Source organism: Pipra filicauda, unplaced genomic scaffold, assembly GCF_003945595.2.
Source record: "Pipra filicauda isolate LSUMZ 115617 unplaced genomic scaffold, ASM394559v2 scaffold384_size681814_pilon, whole genome shotgun sequence".
NCBI classification, from domain to species: Eukaryota; Metazoa; Chordata; class Aves; order Passeriformes; family Pipridae; genus Pipra; species Pipra filicauda.
Genome location: NW_024104514.1, coordinates 71,407 through 82,581, shown reverse-complemented (window position 1 = coordinate 82,581; position 11,175 = coordinate 71,407). Strand labels below are relative to the sequence as shown.

General features: G+C 56.9%; 1 protein-coding gene across 1 annotated transcript; it reads right to left on the bottom strand.

The window, feature by feature from the left end:
• Positions 1-2,714: 2,714 nt before the first annotated feature.
• Positions 2,715-11,175, bottom strand: SUN2 (Sad1 and UNC84 domain containing 2). Its single transcript, XM_027715233.2, has 18 exons — positions 11,088-11,175; positions 10,579-10,737; positions 9,827-9,999; positions 9,560-9,694; positions 9,278-9,373; positions 8,992-9,085; positions 8,741-8,811; positions 8,355-8,479; positions 7,761-7,982; positions 7,601-7,678; positions 7,475-7,518; positions 6,221-6,386; positions 5,908-6,135; positions 4,843-4,927; positions 4,635-4,750; positions 4,282-4,449; positions 3,773-3,865; positions 2,715-3,657 (listed from the first exon to the last, which is right to left on the bottom strand). The coding sequence occupies exons 2-18, from the start codon at positions 10,704-10,706 to the stop codon at positions 3,544-3,546; spliced, it is 2,136 nt and encodes a 711-aa protein (XP_027571034.1). The 5' UTR covers positions 10,707-10,737; positions 11,088-11,175; the 3' UTR covers positions 2,715-3,543.

Below are 11,175 nucleotides of genomic sequence, written 5' to 3'. Positions count from 1 at the left end.
AATGACAAGGTGACAACTGCTGACCCTAGAGTTAGCACATCAAGCTGAAAAATAAGGATTTGCCATAAGACTACACAGAAGAGCTACAAGAATAGCTTTGTCCATCTACTAGCTGTGCATCATTTCCAACAGCAAATTCACTTTCAAAACATCCAAACATACAAAACAGGACAGTTTTGATATAATTTATTTGTCTTGGTCTTTTTTTTTCTTGCATAGGCATAAATTACAATCTGTTGATTAAAAAATAAAATGAACAAAACAGTGCAGCATTTGCAACAGGCTACAGCATCAAATACAAACTCCTGCCTGTAACCATCTGTTTCTGCAGGGTTAATTTGTAACGTGTGTAGGGGAAACTCAGAAGGAGGGAAAATAGAGGAGGGAAATGAAGTAAATAAGGGAAATCTGCTCCCACAGCTGTTCTGCATTTCTCCTGCCTCACCAGGCTCATCTTCTGCATCAGCTCTAGGATTAAATACCCTTGGGCAGAGATGCACATGCTGAAGCAGCAGTTTTATGTGCCCTTTTTTTTTTGTAGCTCTGGGAAATGTTGCAGAAATCCTGCAAGTGGCTGCTGGAAAGGCAGCTGCCCAGGCATTCAGTACAGGTACTCAGGCTGCAGCCCAGCACTGATGCTGAATGTGGGGGCTGAAAAACTACATGTAGCCTCAGCATATGTTCCTGGGGATCCTCACACAGGCAGCACCATGAGGCCTCTAAAACCAGCTAGAGAAGAGCATAAAGCCCCAAGATGAGCTCTCACTGGTGTCTCCAGAGGATTTTACCTCAGAACAGCAGAGACTTTCATCTCCCAAGGACAGGGCAAGCTTGCCCTATAAAGCCAAATGCTCCCTAACCCAGAGCCACCAGCTAACACCCCCTTGGAAGGTGCAGAGACCATGCTACAATTCTATTCTCAGGGAAAGAGGTCCCTTTTCCCACCTCTTACCAGCATGCGTGATTTACCACAAAACAAACAACTTTTTCTTGGGCAAAGACCCTGTCTGCCCTGATAGTCCGAACCAGAGACCAGGGAGCCAGAAAAAACATTAAAGAAGGGGTTTTCCCAGTCTCATGGTTATGGTATTTGCTCCAGAAGCCAAAGAGAGGTGGGAAAAAGGGAGAGCTTCATCTCTGCTCTCTCTATCATTCAAATAAATACAGGAGCTGTTCTGCTGAGCCCAGAACAGGTCTAGGCATTGATAAAAGCACAGCTCCATGTGCACAGGGCACTCATGGACATGACTCCAAGGCAAGCAGGCAGCTGTAGATGAGTTTAAAATAACTTTGGCTGTGGATGCCAAGAATTAAGACTATGCTCAATATAGGAGAGAATTTATAGTCACTGGATCTGGCTACAGGTCAGCTTTCTCCCTGCAGCAGGGCCTCCCAGCTCTGCAGGAGGCTCCACAGGGTAATTTTAACCTGTTGGAGATGGGGCTGTGGCCTCTGGGCTCACTTCCCTTGCTTGGAGCAAGTAGACCCCTCCAGAAGGGATGTTGCTGCCACCATCCTCATCCCCTCAGGGTGGCATGGAGGGGGGCAGGGCTCAGCAACTCTGCCTGTTGATCAACACATTAGGGCATTATGAAGGGAGACACTTCCTCAGTCCCTTTCCCTCCTCCTCTATGCCTACAGTTCTTCAAGCAGAGACCACCAGAGTGGGAATCAGTACACGGTGCTCTCATGGTGCCAAGGGAAGGATGATACCAGCATCAGACAGGGATGAAGCGCTAAATGTGAGCCCTTTAGCTTTTCTTTCAACAAAACACAAGACAAAGGTGGAGGCTGTAAATGCTAAAAGAACATAAGCCAAAATACATGTGATGCAGGGAACCAGGAGGTGGAGGGGCCAGATGGCTCTGGCACTCCTCAGCCCAGGGAAGCTCTCTGTGCATCCTTCCTGCAAACCCCTGCTGTGGCTCCCCCCATCTACAACATTAGCACAGGCAGGATTTCATGCCTGCTGCAGTCAGAACTCCCCATCCTGCTCCAGCACTGTCCTCCACAGCCAGGGCTCAGAGAACAGAGCAATGCCTGTGAGGAGAGGTAGGAGGGAAAGGCAGCCCTTCCAAGAGAAAGGAGGTCAGGCTGCACCAGCCATCTGCCATCAGGGACTGGGAGCTGATGGAGGCAGCTCAGAGCACTGCAGGTGGGGGTGACTCTGCTGCTCCCCAATGAGCAGAAGCATGTTGGCACCTGCAAGCCCTGGAGACTGCCCCATCTCCCACCCAAGAGACCTGCAGAGCACTGAAGCAGCAGTTCCTGCTTGCTGCTAACAGTCATGTATACACAGATGCAGCCATGGGCAAAAGGCCGCAGCCAGCCATTGCAGTCTCAGAGGACATTCGGAGCAAGGAGGGCAGGAATGCCTCCAGCACCCCATCAGCAGCAGTCTACAGAGGACCCCATCTCCCAGGTCCAGCTACCAAGCCCCCAACAACGAGGCCCATATTTCAAACAGCTCTGCTGCTCTTGTTCTAGCTTATTCTACTATGTGCGCTATTCTGCTACTAAACAAAGCTCTAGCCCTCTCCACATCTAAGCCACTTGCCCAAGTGGCCCCCATGTAACATTCTCCGGTTAAGTACAAATTGCAAGGAAAAAGTCTTTTTTCCCGTTGTTACTACAAAAAAAGAAAAAAACCAACCCCAACACCCCAACTGTAAAATAATGCCCTCCCCCACCCCTAAAAAAAAAAAAAAAACAACCAAAAAAACACCCAGAACAAACCCCGAAGGAGAAGCAGGCAACAGGAATTTTCAATAGAATCATCAAGCTTAACACTGGGGAGGCAGCCAGCCTGGGAGGCCAATAGCATCACCAAGACCCAGCACAGCCACTGGCAGCATGAGGGCTTGAGCAGACGGACGGCAGCACCAAGGCGGGCTCTGCCACCAACATGTGCCACATTTCTCTCCCCCTGCCGCCCCAAACCGTTAGCTCTATGTTAATACTTCATTAATACTGTCTCATTTCCTCTCTGCCAGACCAGCATCGGAGGGCTGGAGATCTTTAGCCAACCCAACGCCAAGGCAAGAGAAGTGACCCTGTGTGGAGGGGACTCCACTGTGTGGACCAGTGGCTCCCACCTACGCCGGCAGAACCGGGCCAGGCACCACAGTCCCATAAACCGTATCGCACCCAAGCCCGCATGAAGCACATCGCAAAATTACACACCCCTTTCCCAAGTCCTGGCAATGCTAGACACACCATCAGAAAGGAGCGGGGCAACAGGGACAAGGGGCAGCGCAGACCCGATAAAAAGTTAGCTCAAAAAGTTAAAAAGTCCGATATGCACAGAAAACAAGCCAGGCTGCGCTAGGACCCATATGGGATGCTCTTGTCTCACCACCTCAGTCCTTAGAAGAGTGAAAGCCTCACCCCTTAAACACCAGCTCTTCTCCTCCCCGCAGGGGAGCAGCTTCCTGGGGCAGCTGCTGGCGCATCCCAGGATTTCTACGTGCGAAGCGGTGAACCAGACGAATCCGCTCCTGCTGTCAGCCTGGCGGCATCCTCATCCTGCTCGGGAGCCGGGGGTCAGTGCGCCGGCTCCCCGTGCACGCGGAAGCGGTAGATGCAGGTGTATTCGGGGTGGCCCCAATTGCTCAGCACCCGCAGCTCCACCAGCTGGTATGTGCCTACAGAGTCACCCTTGGGGAGAAGGGGAAAGAAAAACGTGAGCCCTTGGGAGCTCTCTAAGGCTCAGAGACCCCAGAGACCCCATTTTCTTCTTGGAGTCAGGTGCTCCAAGGGCCATTTTGCTTACCTCCAAGTAAAATGTTTGGATGGGGTCGCCATCGTGGTTGTAGGTGAACTGTCCAAGGAGAAGGCCCTCCTCCTCTCCTTCTTCCTTTAAGCCCTATGGAGGGGCAGGGAGGCAGAAAGGGAGAACCAGGGGTCATCAGAGAGGGAGACCAGAGGTGACGAGCACACCCAGGGCAGAAGAGAGAGGGAGACGCAAGTGTGCTTGGCCTCCGCTCCTGCTCTTCCAGGCCAAAACAGACAAATGGGGACAGGGATCAGCGGGGAGGGATGGGGGAGGAAGACCAGAAATTACACCTACTCAATCCCCTTTCCCCTTGTGTCCCTCCAAACTCTTTCTGAAGCCCATGCTGTCCCTCTCCCCACCAGTACTGCTTCTTCCTCTTCTTCAGGGTAAGATGAACCCCCTTCAGAGCACCCCACAGCCAGGTATGGGCTTTGTCAGCCCTCCCTTCCTGCACCCTCCCACCATGTCCCCCCACTCCTCCCTCAGGTAGGGGCAGGGATACTCACATAGACAGTGAAGTCCTTGGGGGCACTGGGGATGGTCCCCTGGGGTGAGAGGGCTTTTGGGATGTGCTCCAGTGTCACAGCTGTGGGGCGGATGATGCTGGAGAGACGGATGACAGCAAAGCCCTGGGAGCCACGAAATGCCCAGCAGTTCCCAGGGTTGACGTCTGGCTATGAGCATGGAAGCGAGACACCAGCAATATTATCACCATCAGCGCCTTTTTTCTCCCCCCGACATCAGCCCAGCTGCTGGCTTGGAGCAACAGCAAGAGCCCAATAAAACCCACATGAGCAAGAGCCCAATAAAACCCAGCCAGTCCTCCCCCTCAGTGGGGTCCCGCCCCGAGGGTGCCCACCTGCAGGATGACACGGGGGGACTGTGAGTGGTACCACAGGGGGATGCCAAACAAGCTCAGCAGCGCTGTGCGTGTCTCGTAGGTCTCCGAGCAGCGGGTGTTGATGACGCTGGCCCCTGGCACAGAGAAGGGATGGCAGCAGGTAAGCTGCATGCCAGTACCCTGTGGTCCCCTCCCCAGGACAGCTGGCTCATCCCCCACCACCTACCTGCCGACTCGAGGGCGTAGTCAACCATCCCCACCCGGTCCTCGCTGTAGCGCTTCAGGGCCTGGCCCACGATGAGATGCACTTGCTGCAGCAGGAGCAGAGGGCACAAGAGGGGTGAAGGGCCAGGACAGGCATCCTGCCCCCCATCAACCTCCACCCTGCAGGGGCAGAGAGGGCACAAAGACCTTCCCACAAAACAGCTAGGGGACAGAACAGCCGGGGGATGAATCACCACGGCAAAAATGAGAGGACATGTATTTGGCTGGGAAGCCTTGCTAGACGTTGCTAAAAATACCCCAGGCATGCTGGGCTTGCCCATCCCCAAAAGAGAGGCTGTGCCCAGGGGAGGGGAGTGGGTACCAGATACAACTTGACACACCACCCAGTTCTCCTCAGCATCATCTGCTGGTCCTTCCTGCCCTTTCCCGCAAGACTGATGGGAGCTTTCCCTATCCAGGAAAGGGGGAGCTGGCTGGAGAATCCTTCTGGAGCCAAACCCAGCCAAAGGAGCTGGGACACCGCAGCACCACTGCAGGTCTAAACTTTATAGAGTGCACAAAGCTTGCACAGACTGCAGGGACTACTAATCCCAGCTTGATCCCTCCCTCCACTACCTCCACAGGGAATTGCCAACAACTCTTTCCAAAGCAAGCAGACTCATTTTTTCCCCTTGGTGTCATTCTGCTGAAATGCTTTGCACCAAACAACTCAGCAGTGCTGTTAAGAATGAGGATAAGCAAGATGCTCCACCCATGGAATCCTTGCTGGCACCCGCCCTACCTTCTGGGTCAAGGATGCACGAGCAGAAGCTTGGATTTTAAGACAGCAAGAACCTCACAGGTGTGCAAGTATCACCACTTGTGACCCCTTCCAGGGCAGAGTGCAGGTACAGACCGAGAAGGAGCTTCAGGGATGCTCAATATCCCAACTGTAGGGGCTGTTCCAATGGCTCTGCCATCTGCCAGGCACACGTGCAAGCCCCTCTGCACACACACAATGAGGCACAGTCCCCAATCTCACACCTGAGGTCACCATCACGTCCCTGGGGCTCAGGCCAGCACTCACCTCCTCTGTCACCCCTGCAGTCCCCCCGTGCTGCAGGGCCACTCCACTACCAGCCTGAGCATCCTTGGCCGAGAGTCTCCGGTCCTCCGAGACTTTGGCAAGGATCTTGCGCTCCAGAGCCTGGAGCTCTCTTTGCAAGTCTTCCCGCTGGAGGATGAGGCCAGTGGCACCATCCTGCCGGGACTGTGACAGGAACTGACTGATCCACACTGGGAATTGCGTTTCCACCTGAAACAGTGGGGACAGAGCTTAGTCCAGGAGCAGGAACCCTCGCTCTTCTCTCTGCCAGGCAGGGTGGGGACTGGGGACTCACATCAGCCCGCACTGTCTTCAGCTGCTCCAGCATCCCCTCCACATGCTTCCCCATCACCTCCTGGTCTGATTTGAGGCCCACCAGCTCCCTCCTCAGCACTGCCACCTCCTGCTCCAGCTTGCCCACCTCCTGCTGGAAGGTCCCTCGTAGGCTCTCCTCTGCTGAGCTTTGTGGAGAGAAAGGCAACAACACTTTGTGACAATAGCCCCAGCTCCCCTCTGCACACTGAGGGAAGAGGTTCATCCCACATTGCCTATGCTCAACCCCATCTCCAGACCCAAATCATTTTAATTCCTGTGGCAGTGACATCTTCTGCTGTATCCTGTGGGAAAGCATACACAGCTCACCCCTTGGCTGAAGGGCCACATTCCTCACAGGGATGCAAAACGACAGCAGCACAGGTCATTTGCTGCAATCACCCTTGTAGCCCTGGTGCTAGCCACAGAATCACAGAATGGGTCAGGTTGGAAGGGACCACAGAGGGTCACCTGGACCAACCTCCCTGCTTGAGCAGGGCCATCCTAGAGCACATTGCACAGGATTGTGTCCCAACAGTTCTTGAATGCCCAGAGAGGTTGTGGAGTTTCCCTTACTGGATGCAATCTGTTCCAGTGCATGGTCACTTGCACAGTAAAGAAGTTCTTCCTCATATTCAGGTGGAACTTCCTGTGCACCAGTTTCTGCCTGTCGCCTCTTGTCCTATTGCTTGATACCACTGAGAAGAGCCTGGCTTCATCCTCCTGGCACCCTCCCTTCAGATACTGATGGGCATTGGATGAGGTCCCCTCTCAGTTGTCTCTTCTCAAAGCTGAACAGGTCCCATTCCCTCAGCCCTTCCTTACAAAAAACAAGCTCCAGTCCCTTATTTATCTTTGTTGCTCTCTGCTGGACCCGCTCTAGGAGCTCCACATCACTTGTACTGAGGAGCCCAGAACTGGACACGGCACTCTAGATATGGCCCCACTGGGGCTGAATAGAGGGGCAGGATCACCTCTCTTGACCTTCTGGCAATGCTCTTACTAATGCACCCCAGGATACCATTGGCTTTCTTGGCCACAAGGGTCCCTGCTGGCTCATACCAACATACCCACATATCCATCCCTTCCTTCCCCCCAAGACAACACCTCTAAATCTCTCCTTTTGTCCCAAGCAAACCAGACCTAGAAGCCCCTCCTAAGCCTCGCTGTGGGGAATTCACTCTGCTTCCTGCCTGCCCCTAACCAAGCAGTGGTTCTGCCCAACAGCCAGCGTTACCTCTGCCACTCCGAGTTCAGCTCCAGCAAGCGCGCCTCCATCTCCTGCCAGGAAAAGGGGAAGGGGTGAGACATGTGACGCTGGTAGTGGTCCTGCCCAATTACCACCACATGCTCATTCCCTTACCTGAGAGGCTTGTGCCATCTTCCCCAGGCGCCCGTCTAAATCCCTCTGCACCTGGGCTCGGAAGGCATCCAGCTCACCCTGCAGGATGAGGAACGGGGTGGAATATCAGAGCCTGGCCCTGCACACCCCCATCTCCCCATGTGCCGCCCGCACCCCTCACCTGGAGGTGGCTGGTCACGTCAGTGCGGAGATGCTCCTTCAGCCCTGCATCCCGGCGGTTCACCAGCCCCTCCAGCAGCACCAGGATGTCCCCTGGGGGTGGCTCTTCTCCTGCTGTCACAGCTGCCGCCCCCCGACGCAGCTGCCACCGTGACAGCTCAGCCTCCAGTGCCTCGAAGCGCTTCTCCAGGGACTGGAAGCGAGCCAGGAGCCGGTGTCCTCCCTGCAGCAACCAAAACATGGTGAGATGTAGCCCCCCCAGGAGGTGCCTGCTCCACAGCACCCCTGTGGAAGGGGTCCATACCCCCCATTCCCCAGAGTCAGTTAACACCTTATTCATCTGCTGCTTCCCAGGAGACGGCAGAACTTGCCCCTGCTCCATTCCTGGGGCAGCCCAAAAGTGAGATGGCCACAAGCTGGCAAAGCCATTTCCACCACAATCTGTCACAATCTGGGCAGTTTCCACATCTGCCCCATTCTCCACCATTCTCCATCCCCTAGAAGCAACCCTTCAGCCATGGACCACATCATTCCAGCTCTCCCTGCAAGGCACCCATCCCACCTGGGCCACCACCATGTCTTTGCTGAAGCTCACCTGGTCCAGCATGGTCAGGTCCCCTGCTCCAGGCACATCAGAGGAGGAAAATTTCCCAGCTCCCCACCACGGGAAGGCAGGCAGGCTGAGTGTTGACAGCCCATATGGGTAGAAGTACCAAGCTCCTGGACATGCAGAGGGATAAGATGGTTAAAGCCACAGGCTGCTAATGGGCCACAGCCAGGGATAGGGGGGACATGCAGAGACTCAGCCATCAGCATCCCCTGGGATTACCAGGAGGTCCCAGCACAGTGGAGCAGAGATGGACCATGTTACCAGGAGCCATGAGCACTGAGCTGGGAGCCATCCCATCCCCCAGGTATGGCAGTGGCATGCTCTGCACTGCCCCAGACCTCAGGGCAACACGTGGAGTCAGGCTGGCTTACCGTAGGCGGCAGCAGCGAGGAGCAGGAGGAGCAGCAGCAGAAGCAGGGACTTCTTCACACGTGGGTAGCGCCTGGAGCATAGAAAAGGAATAGGTACCTGTAGGACTGCAGCCACCTTTCCACCACCTCTGGATGGGGGCCGAGGGAAAGCAAAGTCCAGATGGGCTTTGGCATCAGACACGCCCCTGCTCCAGGGTCCTGCAGGTTTTCAACACACCTCCCCCCTCCTGGTGCCCCACCACCACACTCACCTGGAGAAAGGGACGCTGTCCAGGCGGGGAGCTGTGCCAGTGAGGCGGCGCCAGGCACCCACCAGCCCTGAGAACAGCCATGTCATGAACCGAACTGCCAGGAGGAAAAACAAGCCTCAGGAGGGGTCCTGGTAGAGATGTCCCCTCCATCCCCCAGGGGTGATCCTAGAAGGGGAAAAAACCCCTTCACCTGATCAGGGAACAGCACACACAGCACTTAGGGAGTAGAGACACTGACAGACAAGAATGCTGCTGCTGGAAACGCCCCTGCCAGCCCTCCACTCACCTGGGGAGGTGAACACCTGCCAGAGGAAGGAGCCCACTCGGGAGGCTGCAGTCCTCAGACCTGACCCAGAGCTACTTTGGCCTGAGTAAAAGTGACCTGGAAAGGAAGAAGCAAGTCACCAACGGAGCCAGCATCCCACGGTGCTGCCCAGGGCAAAGGCTTTGCACTGGAGGTGGCATGCAGGGGGGATTGGCAGCACCCTGAGTATGGCCAGGCCCTGAGCCAGTCCCCCAGGAATGTCTCCTTGCATCCCTGCACTACAAAGAGGCTGGTGATGCCTACCAGCATAGTCATCTTCTGAGGAGTACCCAGATGAAGAGGCATAGGTGTCGTACGTCTTGCTCTCCAGCAGCCCGTTGATCTTACTGGACTCTGTGTCCCCTGTGCCTCTTCTCCTCCTGGTAGAGAGCTCCCCACCTGCTCCCAAAACACAGAGTCCCGCTGAGAAACCACCCACCACCACTTCCACAGGGGGCAACCCAGTCAGCCACCCTGGGGGGCTGCCCCAACACCTCCCCCCACGTGCTGCAGGAGGGTGGGAGGGCTCACCCCAGTACGTGCCACTGTCCAGGTCATCATCCAGCATGGAGCTGCCCAGAGCAGCAAGGCCCCGACTGCCCCCCAGGTAGGACTCGCTCATCATGGACTCGCTGTAGTAGGAGGTCTGGGTGCTGGGGGCGGGAGAGAGGCGCTTTGTGCTGCTCGATTTCCTCCTGATCGTCCTGCCGGAGGCGAGAACAGGCTCATCAGACATGAGTGGTTACTGCGTGGGGGATCACAGTACACCCGGGGGGGAGAAATGGGGAATTCACCCCAATCCCTCGACCGGCATCACTTCCCCTCTGCACCAGACGGCAGCAGGTCTCGGAGGGTGCAACCTCTGCTTTGCAAAAGGCCTTCCCGCCCGTCCACGGGCATCGCTTCCGCTCGCACCGCTGCGGTTTTCCGGCCGGCACTAACAGCGCACCTCCCTCCCTCCCTCTCTCTGCCTCCCGCCATCCAGTCGGAGGCAGCTGCAGCTGGGAGGAGGCACCCAGCCACCCACGGCAGCTCCTGTGTCGGGGCAAAGGTGCCCAGACAGGGAGAACGGGGCTTTCGCTGGAGCAGGGGCACAGCCAGTGCCAAGGCGGCCGGCGGCCATGCCGGAATGTGCCGGGCTCCCCGTCACGCTCCCTCCTGCGAGCCATCCCGACACCCCACCCGGGAGGATACCCGGTCCCTGGTGTCCCTGGGATGGAGTGCCCAGCCCCAGCCAGCTTTGGGAGGGGGGCGGCCCTCCCCCACCCCTGCACCCCACCAACCTGCCGGCGGTCTCCTTGAAGGGGAGCTGTGTCCCACCCAGCAGAGAGGTGCCGCTGCTGCTGGTCGTGGCATCGTCGTCCCCGGGGTAATAGCGGGTGGTGACAAGGCGCTGACTGCGGCGGGACATGGCGCCTGCACGGGGGGAGGGCACGGCTCACCTGGGGGCGGGCGGGGATGTCGGAAAAGAGAGGGAATTATCAGTAGGAGGGACCCACCGGCAGGGACCCCACCCCTGTGACAGCGGGTCCCGCACACACCGAACCCCCTCCCGAGCTGGTGCCCCGGGATGGAGCCACTTCCCCTTATAGGGCGATAAAACTCTTCCTCTCCTCTCCCCTCCCACTCACGCGAGGTCCCACCCGCGCGTGGAGCCGCTGCCCCGCCGGTCCCTCCGAACACTCCCGGCCCGACTCATCACCTTCCCCCCCGCCCGGGCCGAGCCCCGGGCCGAGCCGGCCCTCCCGCAACTTCCACCCGCTCCCCCCGGCCCTGCTCCACGCAAACCCACCGGCGAGTCACGCGCGGCGGGGAAGGAGCCCCCGCCGTCCCTCCCGGCTGATCCTAGCTGATCCCAGCCGCTCTCGCCGCCGCCGCGG

Bases quoted from the DNA above. Each gene is read 5' to 3' on its own strand.
- SUN2 (XM_027715233.2), bottom strand. From the start codon at position 10,706: ATGTCCCGCCGCAGTCAGCGCCTTGTCACCACCCGCTATTACCCCGGG. The intron at 7,983-8,354 runs GTGAGCTTCAGC...TGGTTGCTGCAG, and splicing joins ACCTGACCATGCTGGACCAG to GGAGGACACCGGCTCCTGGC. The intron at 6,387-7,474 runs GTAACGCTGGCT...CTCTCCACAAAG, and splicing joins CTGAACTCGGAGTGGCAGAG to CTCAGCAGAGGAGAGCCTAC.